This window comes from Oncorhynchus mykiss, chromosome 14 (assembly GCF_057628025.1).
Source record: "Oncorhynchus mykiss isolate SJ-2025 chromosome 14, ASM5762802v1, whole genome shotgun sequence".
Lineage (NCBI taxonomy): Eukaryota > Metazoa > Chordata > Actinopteri > Salmoniformes > Salmonidae > Oncorhynchus > Oncorhynchus mykiss.
The window spans coordinates 10574270-10600043 of record NC_143035.1 but is presented as its reverse complement, the minus strand read 5'-3'; the positions used below and the strand labels follow the sequence as shown (position 1 = coordinate 10600043).

Below are 25774 nucleotides of genomic sequence, written 5' to 3'. Positions count from 1 at the left end.
TCACACTGGCACAATGGGAACAGCAGACCGCACGTAAATTGCATCTTCATTTGCATTCCTGGTCCAAAAATCATGCAAATCTTAATGAGACAGTCTCTATTGTGGTTGTAATTGAAAACCCATTCTTTATTAATTACTGTTTCTCAAAGGCCTTGTCCGCAGTCACTGAGCTGAAACAAAAAAAAGTTATTGATTCCAGAGGCCGTGGGGTTTAAATGGACATCTAATGCAATGGTTTATAGTCCGTTTGAGGGGATATCCATATTTTCCCAGGCCAAATGTAGAGTTTTCCCTTATGGATTAAATAGAGAACTGGCGAATCAGTTTCACATTTAGAACACAGTTATTTTCTCTTTCATTGTATGCCAAGCAACAAACCCTTACAGCCAGCACCTAAAACCACCACAATGATTTATTTACAGTGATATTAATAAGGCTAGTTAAATACCACAGATACACCTCTCTATTCAATTTGGGGGGTTTAAATCAGCCAAAAGTCTTTATTTAAAAATGATAAACGCATAAACGGCCACGTCTAATATATTTATTTCAGTGGGGATATTATGTTTTTCATGCGCCTTGCAGCTCCGCGCCAGCACATTGTCCGTCCTGAACTCAATTTCTCTGACCAAAAGCTTTATTCAGTCAGTTACGCTAAGCTTGCATAGGGAACTGCGTCTCCTTTCAATTTTGGAATTAATGCAGCTTTTGTGTCAATTAGACCGAAGTAGAATGAATTTGAATTAGCCTAAAGCCCTGCGCAAATAGCGTTGTTCATTATATACTATTTAGTATATCTACCCCCTTATCATATTGTGCGGATATGCGATAGCGGGGCTTTCTGCCATTTTGATATTGTTTATTTACTGCTCATTAACCAGATTCAGATAATCACTGGAATAGAGATTATACAACATGAAGGGTTGCAAATGTATTAGTGTAGGCTATAGTGTTTTATCCTGAATTCACCATCTGGAGAATATGCTTTTACCCAATACATTTAATTTAAAAATATATTTTTGTATACATTGGACTATTAAAAAAAAACAGGCTTGGTTGGCCTGTTCTTGTCAATGAATGGGAGCTATTGGCCAATTGTTGATAACAGGGCTTCTGTTGGTGCTGGGGCAGGTTATCGAACGAGGCTTTAGTTGGATATTTCACAGAAAATACCTGTGTGTGTCTTGGATGATATACTATATTGAAGACACTTTTATAAAATAGGCTTTTTTTTATTTGCCACTCAATTGCTGCATCTATTGGTGATGCATGACAAGTTAATCAAATTAAAATGAAGGTCCTGTTCAGAAATAAACTATCAGATATGGCTACTATTGTTTGCATGCTCGTTGCACATTACTCTATATACTTGAAAGTATTTGGAATACATTTGTGAATGTTCAACAGTGTGATTCTGAAAGCCGTGACGCTCTGGGGCCTGAGGGTCATGGAACTCGCTGAGGCCGAACACTGCCAGGCTTTGCTGGTGGTTCTCCTCGCCATCCACTGTCCTTAATTAGGAAATTCGGTACACATCATAGGTCCTCCTTACTGAGCCCCGAGATTTTCTTTTCCCGCTGTCTGGTCGATGTCCATAAAACGATTACAAGCGGATCCGTTTTTGAATCTTCCCAGATAAACAAATGATTGGTTTCTGAGAATTAGATCGGTTAACTCAAGCACAGAGGTTCAGCGACATGTCCTGTGCTCTGTTAATGGCGGACCAATCAACACAGCTTTTCACTGAAATGCGCGGGGTGATGTCTGCTCTCAATTGATTTAACGTCGAGGCAAATCAATATTTTGATCTATGAGCTGGATAGCAAGTGTAGAACTGCGTTTCTATGGCTATTCATTTATTTTGTCTTCAACTAAATTAAATGTACTCTTTCTCTGACGGACTTGATTTAAATGTGGATTCCATTCATTATCCCCTATAGACACATTTTCAATGTTCGCCATCGTCAAAGGTATTAGATCAAGTTGTTATTATGTGGTAGGCCTATGGATATATTATTTAATGTCAGGCCTGTGTATTTTCAAGCCTTGATAATAATTGTTGAAAAAAGGTTACAATATTTAATGTTTTCGATTTTGAAATCCAATTCATAAGCATACATATGCTTACACAACTCCAATATGTTAGATGCAAATTGAGATTTTGAACTTCTTTAGGTGAAATCGTGAAGTCTTTAGTGTGGAGAATTCATTTTCATGAATATTTGAAACCCTAGATTGCTCACAGATCTGTGGTACTCAATATTGAGTGGCGGAGGTGTTAATTGAGGACGTTTTCGACTGGCGAAGGCTTGTAGTCATTAGCAGGTGTAAAGTTTGCCTGAGGGCTGCAAGAGAATGTCATATCGGTTTAAACTGCTCAACAGGAGCGGTGTTTCGGGTCGTTTGTAAAGCAACACATGTAAATCAGTGACTATACGCGGTGACCATTTTAATAACTATTAGCGCTACAGAGCGAAAACGTTTTACGCACTCGAGCTGTCGAATTTTACGACAAGGAAAATCGGAATATTAATTTTCTCAGAGCCCATCAACCATTCAAAATAAACTTTTCGAGGAGGTACTTTGTTCGAGCTGTAGGCAGTCCTCTCTCCACAAGAGGTCGTTGATGTATCATGGTTTTGTCTTTCACCGGTGTGCCAGTCCCAATTTTGGCTGTTTTTAGAACTTGCTACTGAGATAAACCAAAACTAGTGGAGAAATAGCAAGTGAAGTAGCACTTGCAAATATAAACGGACACGGTAAACTGACATTTTAATCCAGTTTTTTTGTGGCAATTACGCACATTTGAAGTGTATTCCAATTAACCCACATTTATATTTCCAAAATGTTCAAGTTGATGCTTTTTTGATTAATCAGAATTTGTCAACATATTAACAATTTAATCAATTAATTCTAATTAAATTCATGACAAATCTCCACTTTGAAAATGATAATCAGACAAATTTTCAATAGGCCTTTTTTATAACAGATTGGCGTCTGGAATTGGCTGTAATTGAAATGGTATTGACACAAACCCTTCCGTATGAGGGAGCACGATAACCTCAAATCCTATAGATGCCAGTCCAGGACAATAGTATTATCTTGATATTTAAAGGACGTGAGAGAATTCATGAATGAAGGGAGAGAATACCACTTTTCTGCCTCGATATTTGCCTTGCACTCATTTAGGCCTTTTGGAACCCCGCCTCCATGTCGCCACTTGAATGGGATTATTTGATTTCCACCTTTTTCTTTACCAAGACCGTTTACAAATTAAGAAATTACGCCTGGCGCACTTGCTCTATATATAGACAGGGTTTGCCAGAATTCATTTATAATAGTTTTATACGCAAGTGTTACGTGTAAAATTGTAAAGCACTTACAAGTCTATACCATTTACAAACTCCAACCTATATATTGAACTATTAGGCTAATATATTTGATGATCAATTTAAATTGTCGAGGAGATCCGTTCCATCAAATCTATTCGTTTTATTTTAAAACGTTACAGGCTAAGATTCCTTTTGTTTCACTCCGGATTCAGACATATTCTACAACGTTTCATGCATGTAACCTACATTTTAACATGTCAAAATACAGATATACATTTAGAGTACGCTTTAATTACTTAGATGAACTAAAATATAATTTAACTGCCTTATAACGTGTTCTTTATGTATAAAGTTGAATATATCTCTCTCCAACTCAGCCCAAAACAGAGCGCTGTGATTGGTCGAGAGCCACTCATTGTTACACTGTCAATCCAAATCACATGGCCCAGGCACTAATAACAGCTGAGGTTGGCGGACAAGTTTGCAGAGTTCTGTTTTAGAGCCGTGGTGAACAGAGCTTGCTGACGAGAAGTGAGACATTGGAAGCACCTGGCAAACTAGCAATACCTAAGCTTCTTTTGACAACTTTTTTTCCTCACATGAGACTGGTGGTCAGTACTATTTCTACCTCTCTTTTAGTCTGAGGGCATTTTGTTATACATTTTCCGCGCCTGAGAGTTTACATTTAAAAGCCGTTTGAATGTATAACATGATGGAAACCGAGATCAAGAGCCCGCTCCCGCAGTCCAATTCGGGCTCCGCTGCGGGCAACAAGAACAACAGTGCCAACGACCAGGACCGGGTGAAAAGGCCTATGAACGCTTTCATGGTGTGGTCCCGTGGACAGCGGAGAAAGATGGCACAAGAGAACCCTAAAATGCACAACTCTGAGATCAGCAAGCGGCTCGGTGCAGACTGGAAACTTTTGACCGACGCAGAGAAGAGACCCTTCATCGACGAGGCCAAGCGTCTGCGCGCCATGCACATGAAGGAGCATCCGGATTACAAATACCGTCCCCGCAGGAAGACCAAAACCCTGCTCAAGAAAGACAAGTATTCTTTGCCAGGAGGACTTCTAGCGCCAGGTGCCAACGCTGTTAACAACGGCGTCTCGGTGGGACAGCGGATGGACAGTTATGCACACATGAATGGCTGGACAAACAGTGCGTACTCCCTCATGCAGGACCAGTTGGCCTACCCTCCGCATCACAGCATGAACAGCCCTCAGATCCAGCAGATGCACCGGTATGAGATGGCAGGGCTCCAGTACCCCATGATGTCCTCGGCGCAGACCTACATGAACGCAGCGTCCACGTACAGCATGTCCCCAGCATACACGCAGCAGACCTCCAACGCCATGGGCTTGGGCTCCATGGCATCCGTGTGCAAGACCGAGCCGAGCTCACCTCCACCGGCAATTACCTCCCACTCCCAGCGAGCGTGTTTGGGGGATCTGAGGGATATGATCAGCATGTACCTGCCTCCGGGGGGAGACGGCGCGGATCACTCTTCCCTTCAGACCAGTCGGTTACACAGTGTACATCCGCACTATCAGACCGCGGGGACTGGCGTGAACGGAACGCTACCCCTAACCCACATTTGAAAAAATGACTAAACTTAAGTACTTCGGATACTTGAACATTTTGATTGCTAAAAAGAGTCGACGTTCAGTAGTTTTGTTTAAAACAATGAAATTGTATTTTTTATCTCAATGAGTTGTCCATGTTAAAAGCATTTTTAAAACTTACATATCCTGGACTGAAGTTGAATGTTGAGCCCACCAGAGTAAATTGCATTGCAAAGAGTCTTTTATCATGAGTATACGCAATCAAATTCTGTAGGAGAAATGGACTTCTATATTTTAATGCCATTTTTTTTCTCTATGAAAAAGGCATATGGCCTCATGAAGACGCCATTGTATTTCAGAAAAGCTGGATGGAGAGTTGGATCATAAATGTTTACACTTAATTTGTAGAATGTCCGTTTGTGTCGGCTGTGTCAATCTTTGTAGTCTTTTTCTTTATGACCTAGGTTTTAATGAAATGTAAGACTGTGCGGGTCGCAAGCGCAAGTTTATTTATAGTACGTTGTTTTTTAAGCTTGTGAACCCTCTGTAGGCCTACGTCATGTTCCATTTTTTTTGTTTTGTGACAATTTCCCTTTCTGTGATGTTTTGACAGTGTCAGGTTAACCCATATCATGGGCCAAGAGGTTTTATTTAAAACTGACGTTTCTACTTTAAGACCATCCTCTATTCTTTAAATGATGAATAAATTTGTATGAAACAAGATTACAGACTCCTATGTTTTTTTGGTGATTGTGTGGGGGAATGAGCCACCTGTGTTGTACTTGTCTATAGGGGATATGACGTGAGTTTGATGGGTGAAATCTGTCAGGTGTCCTCGGAGATGCCGCCTCACAGAATGAAATGAGCATAACATTGAACAGCGAGTGATTTATCTTAGAAGATGGGTGTAACGAAGTGTGACTAATAAACTCAAACATGCTGGATGAATGCAGTCTATGACTCAAGTTTTCCTCAAATAGGCCTACTGTACTCAATGTGAAATCTAGGTCTAAAGTAGCGTGTAGCCCAATATTTTGGATAATTCTGTTAAATTTAATGACTAGCTTAATCTCTTCCAATTATCTAAATACAGGCCTATTTTAATGAATTTTGGTTGCGGAGTACATTTTTGACTCCATGAATATGTAGGCCTATTCCTAAATCAGGGGTATCAATGCCTAGCCTACTGACTTGTACAATTTTGTTGGGACGTAGGAAAACAACGCTGCACCTTTTAAATATCTCAATGTAAAAGATAATGGGCCTATAAAAAGTATGCCTAACCATTCCAAGTTATTACTGACATTTTTCCATACTTAGGGAAATTGTTTAATTTACTCTCTCCCGGATTTGACTTCTTACTTCTAGGCCTATTGGACCGCTTTAATCAATAGTTTAACTTTAGTTTCTTACCAACTTTTTCCATGTGGTTTCTTCCTTCAGACTTCATAAAATGATGACTTCTTCCTAAATATTTGGTCACATGATTAACTTCCTGTATGGTTTCCAAGAAACAAGGGGGGCTCAATTTACCCCTTTGGCTCAACTTACCCCACTCTCCCCTACAATAGTAGCAGATACAAATGTGGATATAGGCCTATACCTGTAAACCCATTCCTTTGTTGCACACGGTTTATCACCAACATGTTCAATTGGTTGGATAAGGAGTGTGAATATGCATATATTAGTCAATAAGTTTAGAATAAATGACTTAACAAGCAAACATACCATTCATGTAGGAATTCATAGGTCTACACATTTTATTGACAAAGTATAATCTTCATTAAGCTTTTTGAAATAATGAATTTCCAGACACAATTATTTTTATAATCTTTTTTTGTCAGAATATTAAAAAGCTGAAAAGTATTAGATTAAATCATTTAAATATTATGTAATTTAATTAGTCATCCTTGTTTTGAATGTGACTTGACAAACTGAATGAAACGCTTGAATATGAAACCGACTCATACACAGAAAAGGTTTCTTTCAGGTTTCTGCTTAGTTATTGCTGCTGTTAGGAAGTAAGATACTTAAAGAAGGGATTGAGTCCATTTCGATGTAATTCCTTACTCTTTATAACACACACACACACACACACACACACACACACACACACACACACACACACACACACACACACACACACACACACACACACACACACACACACACACAACAATCTGAGACCATGTTTCTTGAGATTCCAGTACACTCCTTCTGTCCAACACCCTTACAGCAGAGGTATGGAGCAAGCAGGCAGGTCTATACTGGTGCAAAGCACCCTGGGATAGGCCACCCTGGACACCAAGATGGCTGGAGCGTTGGCTGTCCCGCTGGCCTTCCCACACTCCCTGTGGGATTTGATCCACAGCTCAGCAAAGCGGCCTGGATTAGCCCCACACACCTTTGTGGAGGGAAAGATTATCCAGACCTCCCTGCATTCACTGAAAGGGTCTTAAATCACTCTAGTGCGCCAGCGGCCGCCCGTCAGCTAATCACCCTCTCCAAGTAATTTTTTTGCAATTAAGCAGCTTTTCCCTCCCCGGTCGGCCATGTCAGAGGTGTTTGCACTGAGCCGGAGTCAGAGAGAATGGTGGTTCTGTGCCATCTGTCAAAATGTGCTAGATCAGTCAGTTGGTATGTGATCCCCAAGCGGAGCGGCTTCCAGCCCTCATAGTTTGTTTGATAACCGGGGAGGGTTCAGTTCTATGGTACTTTTCCATTTGGATAGCAAGGCCCAACAGGAAACATGATGCAAGAGTTATCAAAGTTCTACTGCTGCATTTGATGTAAGAGTTATCAAAGTTTTTCTGGTGCATTTGGGTGTAATGCATTGTTTTCCCATCTGAGTTCTTTGAAAACCGTATACAGTACATGTAGCCAAGTAGCCAAACTTTTATCCGTATTGTTTCCCCCAAGGACACTTATAACATGGCTAATCCTGATTTAGTTCTGAAATGAGATCTTGGAAAACCGTAAACAGTACAGTAAGTAGCCAAACCCTGATCTATTGATTGGGTGTGAATGTCCTGGCAGTGAGAACATTGTTGGTGTGCTGTTGGCCACCGTCAGCCCCCCCACACCCCCCTGCCCGCTGATCGCCCACAGGGCCTCTCTCAGGGCCTGTCATGTGGAGCACTCTGCACACTCAGCAAGTGCGGGCATATCCCCACTTCCATCTGCCTATGACCTCACTGGGCCTGTTTGTTTAACCCCCCTCTCCAAAACGAACCTAATTATACCCTGTAGAACACGGATTCAGCGGATTCCCAGAGGATTCTATTTGCTGCTGTGTGGTGCTTGTGCCGGTTTTGTTAATGCGTGTTTAACTGTTTGTGTGTGTGTCGTCATGCTTGATATCATTTTTTTTCTGGGCATTTTTTTATTCTCTTCCACTTACGTACATGTATTACATTTTTGTATTACAGAGCTTCAGTGTCAAATTTGAATTTCTATCAGTTTTTCCTGTTGTCTTTTCATTCAGTTGTGACAAGTCATGACACACTTATATGGGCGTCCTAGTATGTTAACTAGGTGTTGTGAGGGAATATGAGTAGGTGTTTTAGAGGGTTCCATCTACATCAATGTCATAAATGGAAAAGTAATTCTTAAAGTCTGTGACAGGCCCACTGACTGATGTTGGTGACATCACACGCCTACTATGTGGCCTGAACCTGCTCAGCAAGTCTATATCAGGACACACCTCGTTCCAAAAATGAACACACTTTTACATACTTAAATCAAGCTCTTACTCTTCAAACAGTCACTACGTGCGTCATCCAACATGGAAAATGGGTTAAGACTGATTTGTGCCATATAGTGTAGGTGACAGTTGCAGTGAGACAGAAACTCAAATGAGATGTTAGACTTAGTCTGTCTATCAGGCTCCATTCCAGTTCAGAAGCAGACTTAGGATGTATTGGCATTGATCTGCTATGGCTGGGATCTCCAGGAGGCCCTTCCCTCTGATCTCAGCTGGCCTGGCCTGGAGCGCCCTGTATGTCCAGCTTGGGGCAGGCCTGTCTGGAGTGGTGACACTCGTGTGGGTCCGGCAAGACTGACAGCCAGCAGAGGAGTGTGTTTGTGTGTGTCAGTCTGTGTGTGTATGTGTACGGAGGTGTGGGGGTTGGGGCAATGTGGTGGGGGTTAATCTTTCTGAACTGGGGCAGATGTTGTTAACAAGCTCCTCTCAGGTCGGCTCCCTGCGTGGGAAAATGGCATCAAATCCTCCTGGGGTCAGGGCTTTGGGGCTGACCCTCTGAGAGCCATCCATCCAACCAACCCTCTCTCCTCTCCTGTCCAGCCACTCACACTCACAATGGCCCAAACTGACTGATAGACAGCCCTCAGTCAATAAACCAAACATTTAATTTGACATTTTCTCTGTTCTCTCTCTAGTCCTACCCTTCCTGGGTGGATATTCAATGCGTTCGCAAAGTATTCAGACCCCTTGACTTTTGCCACATTTTGTTACGTTACATCCCTATTCTAAATAGCTTTTTCCCCCTCATCAAGCTACACACAATACCCCATAATGACAAAGCAAAAACAGGTTTTAGAAATGTTTGCAAATGTATAAAACAATAAAAAACTGAAAGATCACATTTATATAAGTATTCAGACCCTTTACTCAGTACTTTGTTAAAGCACCTTTGGCAGCAATTACAGCCTCGAGTCTTCTTGGGTATGTCACTACAAGGTTGACACACCTGTATTTGGGGAGTTTCTCCCATTCTTTTCTGCAGATCCTCTCAAGCTCTGTCAGGTTGGATGGGGAGCGTCGCTGCACAGCTATTTTCAGGTCTCTCCAGAGATGTTCGATCGGGTTCAAGTCCGAGCTCTGGCTTGGCCACTCAAGGACATTCAGAGACTTGTCCTGAATACTCTCCTGCATTGTCTTTGCTGTGTGCTTAGGGTCGTTGTCCTGTTGGAACGTGAACCTGAGGTCTGAGGTCCTGAGCGCTCTGGAGCAGAGTTTCATCAAGGATCTCTCTGTACTTTGCTCCATTCATCTTCCCTCAATCCTGACAAGTCTTCCAGTCTCTGCCGCTGAAAAACATCCCAACAGCATGATGCTTCGACCAACATGCTTCACTGTAGGGATGGTTTCATCAGACCAGAGAAAATAGTTTATCATGGTCTGAGAGTCCTTTAGGTGTCTTTTGGCAAACTCCAAGTGCCTTTTACTGAGGAGTGGCTTCCATTTGGCCACTATCAGAAAGGCCTGATTGGTGGAGTGCTGCAGAGATGGTTGTCCTTCTGAAAGGTTCTTCCATCTCCACAGAGGAACTCTGGAGCTCTTTCAGAGTGACCACTGGGTTCTTGTTCACCTCCCTGACCAAGGCCCTTCTCCCCCGATTGCTCAGTTTGGCCCGGGCATCCAGCCCTAGGAAGAGTCTTGGAGGTTCCTAACTTCTTCCACTTAAGAATGATGGAGGCCACTGTGTTCTTGGGGACCTTCAACGCTGCAGAAATGTTTGGTACCCTTCCCCAGATCTGTGCCTCGACACAATCTTGTCTCTGAGCTTTACGGACAATTCCTTCGACCCTATGGCTTGGTATTTGCTCTGGCATACACTGTCAACTGTGGGACCTTATATAGGCAGTGTGCCTTTCCAAATCATGTCCAATCAATTTAATTTACTACAGGTGGACTCCACTCAAGTTGTAGAAACATCTCAAGGATGATCAATGGAAACAGGATGCACCTGAGCTCAATTTTGAGTCTTATAGCAAAGGGTCTGAATTCTTATGTAAATAAGGTATTTCTCTTTTTTCGCTTTGTCATTATGCGGTATTGTGTGTAGATTGATGTCCTTAATCCATTAGAGAAATAGGCTGTAACGTGACAAAATGTGGAAAAAGGGAAATTAACTGAATAGTTTCTGAATTCACTGTAAGCACCAAGCCTCCAACAGACGTGTTCCGTAATGCAGATGTCTCTTGTTAATTATAGCTTATGGTTGCATTGCCGTGCGTTACACAAACACAAAGAATGCAGATTGGGAGACGCTTGAAAGGGCAAAGCCACCGCCACTCCAGAATCAGAGTAGAGCCTTAGGACCAAATTACTTCCATTGATGTCAGTCGGTAAAATGATTAGAATGAAAGGTTTATAGACATTGGACAGCAATCAGGTGTAAATGTGAAGACGTGTGTGTTAGAGAATGGTTCTTTGAATTAATCCAATTTAAAATAATGGTTTTATTTTTTTTTCAATCAAACATACACACTGTGTATATTATTTCTAGGCCTGTACCATTTTCTTACTGTGATATTCTGTTAACAGGGCGAAAACAGTTGGCAGTCTTTGAGCGTGTTAATCTAGGATTGTTGCCTAACAGCTTCGATTGAGACTCCTGATAAGGCCTGTGGAATCTCAGAATGAAGACATACTGTCTCTGGCTTAGAGTGACTAATAATATCCAGTCATTCAGGGTTGGGGTAAATGTAAATTCTATTCAGGAAAAATATGAACGAAAATAAAAACAGGAAAATCGAAATTCCGATAGACAACAAGTGCAAACTTTATTTATGAATTTAATTTAAATTTATAACTTCAATTGGCATGCTATACTCAGCATAGTCCTATACCACCTGCCCACTCAGACATAGTTGGAAGGCAGGCCAGAGTATCTCCTTTTCACTCCTGACTTTATGCGTGCCTCTCCCATGACTCACCAGTGTGGGGGCGTGCCATGCTACCAGCCAGATTACCTTAGATGTCACTAGAGCTACCTTTCCTCAACAACACCCAGCTCCCAATTTCAATATTTCATTATTTAGGAGTATCTCCTTTTCACTCCTGACTTTATGCGTGCCTCTCCCATGACTCACCAGTGTGGGGGCGTGCCATGCTACCAGCCAGATTACCTCAGATGTCACTAGAGCTACCTTTCCTCAACAACACCCAGCTCCCAATTTCAATATTTCATTATTTAGGAACCTAATCTGTCCAAACACTTTTTTTTTTGCCATTTCAATTCCGATGAACTTCCTGAACCTTATTCTAGGGATCCAGGGCGTTCAAAAAACATGAACAAAGACTCCAAAAACATCCAGGAAGAAGTGAGAATGACACAACTTCACGTGTACAACATCTGAAGACCTGCATCACTATACTGAGAGCTTTGCTGTTTGTAAAAGGATGCATTTGGATGTTTTTGGATTCTTTGTTAATGTTTTTTGATACCCGGGAACTCCAGAGTGAGGCTCAGGAAGTGAATTCGCTGGTGAGGTAAGTTTCTCCAAACCAAGTGAAAAATGTCTGGATCCTTCAATAAGATTCCATTTATATAAAAAATACAGATTAGATTCCTAAATAATGACATTCTCCTGAATCCCCAGCCCTGTTTGTTTTTGCACGGCAGGTGTGTGTGAATATGAGACTCATCAAACATGAGACAGGCTTTACAGTCCCTTTGTCCACAATGATAACAAACACAAATCACACCCAGGGCTGGGAAGGTACAATTCGCTGGGGGTGGTGGTTGTTGGTATAGCGAGGTGATATTTTTATAGGGTTCTCCCTACAGGGATTCTTTGGTTTGTGTCACAGAAAGCCCTGTTGTTGACGTTCACTTGAACTTGTTTGGGAGGATGATTGTATGTAATTGGTGGATGACACACATACACAGCCGATTGGGAAACAGGGTTAGGGAGCTACAGTGCCTTGCGAAAGTATTCGGCCCCCTTGAACTTTGCGACCTTTTGCCACATTTCAGGCTTCAAACCTAAAGATATAAAACTGTATTTTTTTGTGAAGAATCAACAACAAGTGGGACACAATCATGAAGTGGAACGACATTTATTGGATATTTCAAACTTTTTTAACAAATCAAAAACTGAAAAATTGGGCGTGCAAAATTATTCAGCCCCCTTAAGTTAATACTTTGTAGTGCCACCTTTTGCTGCGATTACAGCTGTAAGTCGCTTGGGGTATGTCTCTATCAGTTTTGTACATCGAGAGACTGACATTGTTTCCCATTCCTCCTTGCAAAACAGCTCAAGCTCAGTGAGGTTGGATGGAGAGCATTTGTGAACAGCAGTTTTCAGTTCTTTCCACAGATTCTCGATTGGATTCAGGTCTGGACTTTGACTTGGCCATTCTAACACCTGGATATGTTTATTTTTGAACCATTCCATTGTAGATTTTGCTTTATGTTTTGGATCATTGTCTTGTTGGAAGACAAATCTCCGTCCCAGTCTCAGGTCTTTTGCAGACTCCATCAGGTTTTCTTCCAGAATGGTCCTGTATTTGGCTCCATCCATCTTCCCATCAATTTTAACCATCTTCCCTGTCCTTGCAGAAGAAAAGCAGGCCCAAACCATGATGCTGCCACCACCATGTTTGACAGTGGGGATGGTGTGTTCAGGGTGTTCAGCTGTGTTGCTTTTACGCCAAACATAACATTTTGCATTGTTGCCAAATTTTGCACGCCCAATTTTTCAGTTTTTGATTTGTTAAAAAAGTTTGAAATATCCAATAAATGTCGTTCCACTTCATGATTGTGTCCCACTTGTTGTTGATTCTTCACAAAAAAATACAGTTTTATATCTTTATGTTTGAAGCCTGAAATGTGGCACAAGGTCGCAAAGTTCAAGGGGGCTGAATACTTTCGCAAGGCACTGTACGTTAGCATAGATACACTATATATACAAAAGTATGTGGACACCCATTCAAATGAATGGATTCGGCAATTTCAGCCACACCTGTTTCTCACATGTGTATAATATCGAGCACACAGCCATGCTATCACCATAGACAAATATTGGTAGTAGAATGGACTTACTGAAGTGCTCAGTGGCTTTCAATGTGGCACCCTCATAGGATGCCACCTTTCCAACAAGTCAGTTTGTAAAATGTCTGCCCTACTAGAGCTTCCCCTGTCAACTGCAAGTGCTGTTATTGTGAAGTGGAAACTTCTAGGAGCAACAAAGGCTCAGCTGCAAAGTGGGAGGCCGCACAAGCTCACAGAATGAGACCGCCGAGTGCTGAAGCATGTAGCGCGTAAAAAACGTCTGTCCTCGGTTGCAACAATCACTACTGAGTTAAAAAAATACTTCTGGAAGCAACCGTCAGCACAAGAACTGTTCGTCGGGAGCTTTGTGGAATGGGTTTCCATAGCCGAGCAGCTGCTCACAAGCCTTGATCACCATGCGCAATGCCAAGCCCCATGGGTCTTCCAGTCGTGGCCGGCTGCGACAGAGCCTGGACTGAGCCTGGACTCGAACCAGGATCTCTTGCCTTAGACCACTGTGCCACTTGGGAGGCCCCCTGGTGCTCACATACTTCTGACCATGTAGTGTACCTCTATCATAACCTGTTTAAGGAAATCAAATAACATACAGTAGTGGTGAGTTGGTAAAATCACTGAGGAAGTCAGGAAAAAAATGCCATATTACAACCCATGTGTAATAATAATAATTGCGATGTTTGCTCTATAGCCGGTTAGTTCATATGCCTTGCCACTCTGATATATAGGCCTAAGGCAGAGAAAATAAGAACACAGTGGCAGAATAAATTTAACCACACCTTTGTTTCACCACAAAACCGGAAAGCAACATCTGTCCGGTGGATTCCAGGAAGCACATTGCATGTAACAAACCGTTACATGACCTACGACATGGTCAATCGCGTTAATGTTTCTGACATTTTCGGACCACTAAACAGCTATTGATTTAGAACCGCAAGTTGCCTTGAAACAGGAGCTGCCTCCACTATTCCAGCACCATTTCAACTTCAACATTTCAACGTCATCAAATCACCTCTGCTTAGTCTAATACAGTGACAACTAAAAGATACCAAATAGAGTCCAATAGACCTAAACTAAATATCATGTGGCTGTCCAAGGTACTGATTTCTGTGTGTGTGTGTGTGTGTGTGGGGGGGGGGGGTTAAGTAGAAAAATACATGTTGACTCACCCTACTTGTAGAAAAACCCCAATGCCATCCTCCTCTCTTTCATGTTGCCAAAACGGTCTATCACTCTGTCATACAGTACACACTTTTAGTTGTGGTCTTAGGCTACCTGGCTAAAATGCTTGCTCGCTAGCCTAGCTTCCTTTCTTGGGCAACAAATAGTCAGCTTGTTAACGTTGGCCGATTACAACTAGCTACATATTGAACTTCGGTCCTCTCAGGTCAGGGGCACAATGTATGAATTTAATGGTTGGATCAGAATCGCCATTATAGTCATTGGCCGGTACAGAGAATTAAGTAAAACCACAAGTGCAAATCCCTATCTCTCATCCAGGAAAGAGCCAATTTTAGCTAGTTAGCCCGCCAACCGGAGGATAACAACACAACAAGATACAAGAATTGAAGTTGTTTCTGTCAATGACGTTTGGCTTGTGATGTGATTGTGTGAATCCATATCCAAACTGGCATCTCTTGACACTTTTTTGTTGGTGCGCCAGGACCATTCACAGTTGAGCTCACTCAGTTAAGCTCAGTTAAGTTAAACACTGATTGGCTATTATTTAATATTTTTTATCAAGGGATGCCAAATGCTTGTTGGCTTCCCTTTTATTCAATGCTATGGGCGGCAACAATGTCATACTCTTTTTGACCAGACCTATTGTGCGTGACCTACTATGTCCTATTTCACACTGTCTACGAACACTGGAGCATGTACCATGATTTCACCTAATTCGCAAAGAGCAGTAGTATTTACTCGGACCCTAGTTGACCCCGTCTTGAGAGCCTAGAAAACGGGGCCGTGTGTGTGTGTGTGTGTGTGTGTGTGTGTGTGTGTGTGTGCGCTAGGCCCGAGGTACATATGCGATATGTCCAGTGACAGCGATCTGATTACGGGATTCTATAGGGACGATACAGTTACAATGCAGCCATTGGGGCGCCGGGGTTGATGGAGGTAGGGGGCGACGCAAGGGGCAGATTAGGCCTCTCATCTAGGCCACAGATATTGATTAGTGGTGGTTGGGGGACAGTGAGAAGGAACACAGATTGACAGACACAATTGGCGCGCGGTGCCTTAGACCCATCAGATGGCTCCTGATCGTATTCATATTGTCACGATCTGTGTTCATTAAGCTCCTGGCTGTAACCTGTCTCAAACTCAATACCCATGCCGCCCCTCCATTCAACACCCTCCCACACACACACACACACACACACACACACTCAAATCCCCCCCATACAACCCATACACATACAAAGCCCCCCCCACACACAACCCACACACATATATATATATATACACACATACATCACACATAGACCCCCTCCACAAACACCACACTAACTCCTGTGCAGTGGGGGATAAAGTTCCCTCCCTGATCTGTGAGGGGTTTATGGGGGTCCCCTCCTGCCCTGTCCTACGGAGGAGGGGAGCGTTGGTTACCCTGGGAACGTGGGGGGAGGTGGGACAAGCTCAGCCGCGGCTCAGTTCTGACTGACTCTGTCACCTATTGATTAGTTGCCATGGTGAGTTAGTCAGTGCTCTCTCTTTCCCGAACGAAGATGTGTCCTGGAGAGTCAGGCAGTGCTACCCAGATGAGCCTCATTCGGCCCAGGCTTTGTCTGGAGGGAGCTGTGACCTCTCTCCTTCTCTCCACCTACTCCCTTTTGTCTTCTCTCACTTGTTTCTAGGACCGTGTCATTAGGCGAGTGTCTCTCCCGATGCTGGTTCAGTTCATCTGCACTAGAGCCCTGTCCATCTCCTCCATCTTGGTTACAATATGCATACAGCCAGTCTCATGAGGGCGGATAATAATATAGATTGTAAGTAAATAGGCTCAAGTTATTGAGCTGTGAAATCCCCCTGCACCACAGGGTTGCTATCTTGTATGATCCCTCTTCACTTATCTATGTACTGTCCTTGTCATGGTCATAAGTGGGGCCATGAGTTTTTCTTGACTATACGATGTAACCAGAAAAACTCTGGGCCATAGCTTTAGGCAATGACTAGGGTCCAGAGTTTTTTCCCCAGGCAAGGTCATTTGAGATCAGGAAAAACTCCTGTCCCTGGTCATTAGTTCTGAGACAAAGGTATGGTAGACCCATTGGAGGACAGGGTCCCTGTGGTGTCAGGGTTCCACCTGCAGTAGGTAAAACCTACACAGTAGCTGACAGCCCGGTTGGAGCCCAGAGGCCGTCACCCACCAAGGGCCAATCTGCACTTCACACCTCAGGGGGCATTAGCATGCAGCAGGGACTTGAAGGGAGGCCTGCTATGGACATCCAGGGCCGAGGGCCCACAGGTGACAAGCAGGAGACAAGAAACATGAAGGAAGATGGAGAGTACAAGACAGAAGATAAGGAAAGCCAAAGCGCAGCTCAGCCACTCTGGAGTGTTTATAGTGCATTAGATCTTCCTATCACCTTCCTTGGTTCCTCTTTCTTCAAAGCTGCCATGAGTGTGTTAATGTGGGCTTGGCCTGGAGGCCTCACCTGTCAAAGCGGTGAAGTGTAGTCTGCTTTATTTCCATTTTAGGAAAAAAGTAATGGGGAAAAAATCTGTTAAGTAGGAGGCTGTTTTTTCTTCCTTATAAAAGTTTTGGCAGCCTGTATTTAACTTTTTGGTTCTTCAAGAAATGCTCACTCTTCTCTCTATTTAGGAGCTGTGCACAGTTCATCAAGTTTAACCTGAAGCTTGTCCTCCCCAATATCACACCTCAGACGCATAAACATGCCAGTGCTCCCCATCTCACCCCACCCAGGGGGCCTCCCAGGGGGCCTGCATGGCTTTAGTGCCTGAGCTGTGACACCAATCAGGGGAGATGGCGGGCTCCTTTGTCATGCTAACACCAATCGCCTCTAGTTTCTTATTCAAATGCCCCCCTCCCTTTCTCCTCTCCCTCGCTCTCTTCCCGCTCCCCACCCTTCTCTCCCTTCCTCTCTCTCAAGTCCAAGTAAATCCACTACTGAGCGAGGGGGGGGAGAAAGAGATAGATAAGGGATGACAGAGGGAGAGTGCCTGTGCCCCAGGGCTACTGAGCTGATCTGATCTGCGGGAAACCCTCTCTCCTGGGGACCAGCCCATGTCTCAGTAGTCTCAGAGCATGGGGCTGTTACCATACCCAACGGAGGCCAAACATTTCATATTCAAACGCTACACTCCAGGCCTATGACCCGCGGAGGGCTCTTTATGGCCTAGGCCCTAGATCAGGGGTCAAGATGGTGATTTAATAGCCCAGGCTAAAGAAGAGAAAGAGCGGGGGAGTGGAGTGATTTAGGGGCTGAATGAGTATTAAAAAAGGCATTTTTCCTAAGTTGTCATGTAAATTGGAATCCCTCTATCCTCGCTTTCCTCCTAGCTTGCATAACTCCTCTGTGTTCAGCCGAGGACTTTCCTTTGAAAAAAAGTCCACTTTCGCCAGTCTAGACGCCATTCCCGCCAGACTTGTCAGACCTGTAAACAGTAGCTGTGGAGGAGGAGAAGTTGATGATAGTGAAATGGACGAAGATTATAGACGGAGATAAAGAGATGTTAGCGAGGGCTTTTTAACACATCTGCTCTGTGCGGTGCCACCTCGTCTCAAGTTTCCAATGTACTGCAGCTGTAGTGGCCTGTTATTCCGGTCCTTCTGGGTGTGTTCTCCTCTGCACTGGGAGAGGCTCCAGTGACATAGGACAGGTGTGTGTGTGTGTGTGTGTGTGTGTGTGTGTGTGTGTGTGTGTGTGTGTGTGTGTGTGTGTGTGTGTGTGTGTGTGTGTGTGTGTGTGTGTGTGTGTGTGTGTGTGTGTGTGTGTGTGTGTGTGTGTTGTGACGGGGAATACAGGTGACTAATACCATTTTTCTGGCAGAGTTCCTGACTTGCAGATGTAATTAACATGCTGACTACACCGGGCACGCGAGCATGTTGATTTTGTCCATCCACGCCAGACGCGATCAAGACACGCAGGTTGAAATATCAAAACAAACTCTGAACCAACTATATTCATTTGGGGACAGGTTGAAACACATGAAACATTCATGGACATTTAGCTAGCTAGCTTGTTGTTGCCAGCTCATTTGTCCTGGGATATAAACATTGGGTTGTTTTCTACATGGAATGCATGCATTGTCTTTTTTTTTATGGATCGTTCTAGAACAAAATCATGTGTTCTCTACTCCGACAATTAATCCACAGATAAAAGGGGAAACCTAGTTAGTTTCTAGTAATCTCTCGCAGTCTTCTTCTTCTGTGGACTTTATATGGTGGTTTCCAACTAACTTTAAGTTGCATTACCACCAACTGGACCGGAGTGTGGACCTCAGTTCATCTTTCAATCACCCACGTGGGTATATGCTCCTGAAAACCAATGAGGAGATGGGAGAGACGGGACTTGCAGCGCATCAAAACATCAAAAATAGAACCAAGTTCTATTTTAGCGCCTGGCACGCAGACGCGCACGAGCAGTTTGGATGAAATGATTGAATAACATTTACATGTACATTTATTTTGCAAGGCTCGCGCTTGCAACGCGGGCGGTGTCGTCAGCATGTAAGCCACCTCTGTTATCCTTTACCAAAACGAAATATCTTGTTTGTACCCTTTCCAGTTACTCCTCCCTCCTCTGTGGCTCCATACTGTCTAAGTGTTTGTGACTCATACAACTTTCCTTCCCCCAGAGGCAAAAGGCCTTCCTTCATTATCACCATATCAGCTTATACGTAGTGCTGCAGATGAGGCTTTGATGGTGAGTGGATGTGAGGGAAGCTAGCAGAGGATAGATGCTGTCCTGAAAGACTTCTGTCACATATGAACTGTGGCGTTTCTGTCTACCTCGACCTAGTACTCTTTTGAGGTTGTGGACTTGGCAACGGCGTCTAGCCTTTGTGCATACATCCTTTCTTCTTCTTCATGAAACATTGTGTTTATTGCTACATTAACAGGATATCGTGTAATCTGTTTACAGGTAGCCGTGCCAACCCCATTGGAGATGTATGTTTGAAGATAATCGTAGGAAATCCTCCACCCAACCCAGAGAAACCCTTTCCTGGTCAGCAGCAACCCTGGAGTACCCTACTACCTGACAGGTGGGTTGTACAGGCCCACTCAGGCTCTGACATGGGCTTTGATGGACTTCTCCCAAACCATAGCTAGGGTCATGGCCATCTAAATTCCTGACAATTCAGAAACGGAGTTACTCTCCTATGATGAAATTAACTCTGATGACACAATGATCCTATCATGGTGGTCTGGGGTCAGGGGGGCTCACGGTTGTTGAGTGGTGTGTGTGAGGCAGGACCAGGAGGGCTCACGGTTGTTGAGTGGTGTGTGTGAGGCAGGACTAGGGGGGGCTCACGGTTGTTGAGTGGTGGGTGTGAGGCAGGACCAGGAGGGCTGACGGTTGTTGAGTGGTGTGTGTGAGGCAGGACCAGGGGGGCTCACGGTTGTTGAGTGGTGTGAGTGAGGCAGGACCAGGGGGGCTCACGGTTGTTGAGTGGTGTGTGTGAGGCGGGACCAGGGGTAGGGGAGTTCGTGTTGGAAGTGTGGTGAGGTGCACAGCTGCAGCCACACTGTCATTACTGATCCTCTGGTGGCTGGGAAGAAAGGGGCTCCTTGCCACATAGGCTGCCCTCCCCCTGTCCATGCCTGCCCGCCCTGCGCCCAGGAAGGGTTGGTAGCGCCAGGCGGCACCACTCACACACTGTCACGTGTGGCAGCAGGGAGGTATGGAGGAGGGGGGAGGAGTTAAAGGGAGAGGGTAAAGGAGAAGGGAAGAGGTGTAGGGGTGGGCTCCCTCTCCTCTCATCTCCCCTCTGACCATTCTGTTTCCCACCCTTCACCCCTCTCTTTCTCCTTTCTCCTCTTCCCTCAACCCTCTCCTCTCCATTCTCTCCCATGCACCTGCAGCACTTGTGTCCAGGCCGTAGAGCTGAAGGATTGGGGTGTTCTGAGGGTTGGAGGGGGACACCGTCAAACAGCATGGGGAAGACATTTCTAACTGCTGCTTTTTGATATGGGACAGTGTAATATCACATTGTTTAGACTATCTGTAATGTAGTTAGACAGAGAGGGAAGGAGTTTACAGTATTTTTATGGCAGGTCTTTCTAACTCATCTATAAGAAGTGACTTGCTAACAATGGATTAAACCTAAACATGCCTGTCCTCTATACAATCTGGTGTTGCAGCTCAGGTCTGTTTAGCTTATAGCTAATAATACAGTAACTTAATCAGATACTGTTGGGCAAAAAAGTATTTAGTCAGCCACCAATTGTGCAAGTTCTCCCACTTAAAAAGATGATAGAGGCCTGTAATTGTCATCATAGGTACACTTCAACTATAACAGACAAAATGAGAAAAAAAATCCAGGATTTTAATGTAGGATTTTTAATGAATTTATTTGCAAATTATGGTGAAAAATAAGTATTTGGTCTCCTACAAAAAAAACAAGATTTCTGGCTCTCACAGACCTGTAACTTCTTCTTTAAGAGGCTCCTCTGTCCTCCACTCGTTACCTGTATTAATGGCACCTGTTTGAACCTGTTATCAGTATAAAAGACACCTGTCCACAACCTCAAACATTCACACTCCAAACTCCACCATGGCCAAGACCAAAGAGCTGTTAAAGGACACCAGAAACAAAATTGTAGACCTGCACCAGGCTGGGAAGACTGAATCTGCAATAGGTAAGCAGCTTGGTTTGAAGAAATCAACTGTGGGAGCAATTATTAGGAAATGGAAGACATACAAGACCACTGATAATCTCCCTCGATCTGGGGCTCCACACAAGATCTCACCCCGTGGGGTCAAAATGATCACAAGAACGGTGAGCAAAAATCCCAGAACCACACGGGGGGACCTAGTGAATGACCTGCAGAGAGCTGGGACCAAAGTAACAAAGCCTACCATCAGCAAGGGCATTGAAGATGAAACGTGGCTGGGTCTTTCAGCATGACAATGATCCCAAACACACCGCCCGGGCAACGAAGGAGTGGCTTCGTAAGAAGCATTTCAAGGTCCTGGAGTGGCCTAGCCAGTCTCCAGATCTCAACCCCATAGAAAATCTTTGGAGGGAGTTGAAAGTCTGTGTTGCCCAGCAACAGCCCCAAAACATCACTGCTCAGAGGAGATCTGCATGGAGGAATGGGCCAAAATACCAGAAACAGTGTGTGAAAACCTTGTGAAGACTTACAGAAAACGTTTGACCTCTGTCATTGCCAACAAAGGGTATATAACAAAGTATTGAGATAAACTTTTGTTATTGACCAAATACTTATTTTCCACCATCATTTGCAAATAAATTCATAAAAAATCCTACAATGTGATATTCTGGAATTTCTTTTCTCATTTTGCCTGTCATAGTTGAAGTGTACCTATGATGAAAATTACAGGCCTCTCTCATCTTTTTAAGTGGGAAAACTTGCACAATTGGTGGCTGACTAAATACTTTTTTGCCAGGACAGGTTTGTATGACGTGGTCCTTACAGTACTGAAACATTCCTTATTTTTGAGCAGATTTTCACAGGGTAACACAGTTGTTTAATTAATCACATTATTCATTTACAGTACATTGTGTTTTATTACCTTGAACCCTGTGTTTGGATTTCAGCCTCACAACTTAAACACATGTAAATCATATCAAGTCATAAAATTCCCGTTGATCATCATATGCAGCGTTGCTCTCTGTCTATTCCCCAACTGTTGTAATGTTCCGTCATGGAGAACTTTTCACTCCCTCCCCATGCACGCCAGACCCCCCACACTACAATACAGCTATTTGGAAGAAGGAGGGAAAAAAAATTCTTTTCGAAAGAAAAACCACGAAGGCTGACGAAATCACTTTAAACGGCCCTAATTCTGCCATTAGGCGAGCAGCAACGAGAGGCAGCGCTGAGGCGATTGGCTGGGCCTGCACTCCATATTCACAGGCCCAGGATGAAGCTGGGCGGCCTGCTGAGAAAATGGTGTCGTAATCAGGAGCCGCATGTTCTGCCTGATCCTGTACACCAGCCCCCACCCCTCTCTCTCTCCTCGCCGCCCGTGCCTCCCTTTCCTTCCCTCTTTCTGGCTAGTAAGGAGATCCTAATGAGAGTTTGGATGTACTGAGCTCCTCATATGTGAGGAACTTGGCAGGAGGGAAGGGAGATGGGGCCTGAGGTGAGGGTGGGAGCTGGAGGTAGAGGGTTTGGAAGTTGGAGGGTGGGAAGGCGGGTGTTTTTTTTTGTTCCCACATTTGATTATTCAGGTTGGCTGAATTAAATTCTCGACCCATAAAATTCGTATCCCCTCTGGGGTCTATTTGCATATATTTCAACACCCCCCCACTTCCCTATTCCCCTTTTCACCCCAGAAAGTGAAAGAGATGGCGAAGCAACCAGGCCTGGCTAGGCTTTAAGACGTCACCATGGTGTGAAATATGGGTGAACAAGCAGGGGCTTTGAAACTCAAACGGACCCCTCTTAGACCTTTTTACACACACACACACACACGCACGCACGCACGCACACACACACACACACAAACTTTTATTCAAATGATCATTTACAACATTCAACATTCAATATAAATAATCACACAGGGGAATAGTTGGTAAGGGGTACATTATGCCAAAAACACTTATTTGAATCACAATGTAACAAATGCTTGTGATACGGAAACAGTGGTGTAACTTGACATGACATCATTGGGGTAAACCACAGGAACATTATACAAGGGACATATTTCATAAATATGTATCAAGGGACATATTTCATAAATATGTCGAAAGTCCATTTTAATTGTCCCAATTTTACACTCAGTGGGAGAAAGTTGGGGATTAATTTTCAGACAGAAATGTTTTTTCGCCAGGCCTTAAAATTCCATTTGGGATCTGTGCCCAATAGCGATAAGATGAGGGGAACACACAGGTAGCTAGGCAATGGGCACATGTTCTGTCTGAGAAGCTAGCTGACTATAACAACAACAACAACAACACAAACCCATGCAGATAGCCAGCCATAGGAGACACCTGTTAGTTTGGCTAGCTGAGTTGAGCTTTTTGTTGTGCCCCGTGCCATGCTCTGGCCTAATGGCACTTGTTTTATGGCCCATCTGTGTGGAAATGTGATGGGGCATGAGGGCTGAAGTTGGATGGTTATGGCGGCGTAATTGATGGCATTTAGTCACATGGGGTGTGCTGTTGCTGTAACCCCCCCCCCTCCACCCCCGTAGGACCCCCCCCCCTTGCCCGCACCCCGGTGCACAGGCAGAATGCAGTGTCAGGAGGCTGAGCACTGAGCGGCCATTGTGTGTGCTAACCAAAGCGGAATGGCAGGGTGACAAAAGGGGGAGGAGTGGGCTCAGGGCGCACAAAGCCAGGGGGAGGAGAGGAGAGGGTTAGTAGAGGAGAAGGAGGAGGTGTGAGGGGCGTAATGCTGGGGGCTAAATAGACCCACTCAGTCCCAGAAACTCCATGCACCCCCCCAAAACGCCCTACTACCCCTCTCAACCCCCTCTATACCCCTCTCTCTCCTCCTAGGCTGTGTGTTGCCTGGGTAGGTTGCCCACTTGTTCCGAAAGAGAGTGGAAGGGGGAAATACAACACCTGAAACGGCAAACTCTTTTTTTGTTGTTTTTACATTCGTGAATCATGTCTTCAAACGGGCTAAAATACGTAGACAACACGTAGTAGTCACCATTGACCTAAATCCTTATCAAACTGTCCAGTGAGCATTTTGTCTCGCTAGCAGGTGTTGCTGGCATCCTAAAATAGACTCAATGACTTGCTGCTCAGTTCACCCACGTTCAACATATACTGTAAGTCTGGAGTAAAAAGGTAACTGATAAACTGATCATTCAACATCATCTGAGATCCAATCTGACATCTGACCCTAGGTTAGATTGAGGAACTTGTTCTATATCTTCCTTTTAAAACTTCCCCCCAACACAGCCATGTGGATGTGATTGATTGCTGAGGGCCCTGTGGTGTTTGAGAGAGATGGAGAGAGAGAGAGGGGTCTGTGAATCTGTCTAAACCAACCAGTAACCCTCACCAACCCTTCATAGAGATACCTGAGAGAAGAGACCACTCTAAAACACACAACACCAAACCCCTACCCTAATACCATCATCCACCCCAACCAGAGTTCTATTAGTAACCTCCCTCTGGCCTACGTCAATGGGCTTATTTGGAATCAACTAGATCTCTCTCCGTCTCTCCAAAAGTGACGGTGGGGACAGCCAGCCAGTGAGATGTCTGCGTTAGATCCACGTCTTTGTGTTACCATGGAGATAACCTCAGATGGCCTCCAGTCATGGATATCCCCTGTCCCACCCCTTGGCTGGTCACCAAACCCACAAAGGGCCACAGGGCCACTTTGAAGAGGCCACTCTTCCTTGTCGGGCCCTTCCTCTCCCCTCTCAGATGCAAGGTGGACTCAGGAACATCAAAGGGATGCTCTATAGAAACCCCCCTCCCTCCTTACCATTTGAAAACCTTCTTTATTGCTGCGAGCCTCACTCTTTTCTGTCTATTTACAAACCCCACTGTAGGGCCCAATAGTAGATTCCCTTTTTACTGGTTGTTTGCGGCCGGGTTAGGAAGTAGCTTGCTGGGTTGTTTTGCTTTGTCTTTTGTGATGTAACTAGAGGGTCAAACCCAGGGGCATGCATAGGTCATATAGCAGTAGTGAACTGGTCGGGTCAACCCTGGAACGCCACAGCACATATCCTTTCCCTACCACCACTCCTACAGGTGTGTGTTGTGCCCAGAGCTAGTACATACAGGTTGTCTTGGCCCTCCCTCACCTCCAGCACTGCAGTCAGAGCCCTCTCCATCAGAGCCATGACCTCCCCAGCCATTATCCCCATGCAGCCTGTAAATCAACCTGCAATCAGGGCCTCTTGGCTCCCGGAGCCCTCACCTCGCCACTCCAGATGATTCCCCTGGCTGATTGGGCTAACTGGACTCCTGTCTGTGGAGGCATTAGCATGGATTGTTTT

The 25774-nt window shown here is 44.4% G+C and overlaps 1 protein-coding gene and 1 long non-coding RNA gene across 2 annotated transcripts in view; both read left to right on the top strand.

Annotated features, from left to right (window-relative positions):
- Positions 1-25774, top strand: part of LOC110488761 (uncharacterized) — a 91743-nt gene that overhangs the window by 10806 nt on the left and 55163 nt on the right. Inside the window, exon 2 of the long non-coding RNA XR_002468483.3 lies at positions 19763-19883. This is a non-coding gene — a long non-coding RNA (uncharacterized LOC110488761). The remainder of the gene's footprint in view (positions 1-19762; positions 19884-25774) is intronic.
- On the top strand, positions 3796-5622 carry LOC110488760 (transcription factor Sox-3). Its single transcript, XM_021561106.3, has one exon. The coding sequence runs from the start codon at positions 4033-4035 to the stop codon at positions 4933-4935; it is 903 nt and encodes a 300-aa protein (XP_021416781.1). The 5' UTR covers positions 3796-4032; the 3' UTR covers positions 4936-5622.

What these genes read in the sequence shown, in the direction of transcription:
- LOC110488760 (XM_021561106.3), top strand. Translation starts at nt 4,033, where the DNA reads ATGTATAACATGATGGAAACCGAGATCAAGAGCCCGCTCCCGCAGTCC.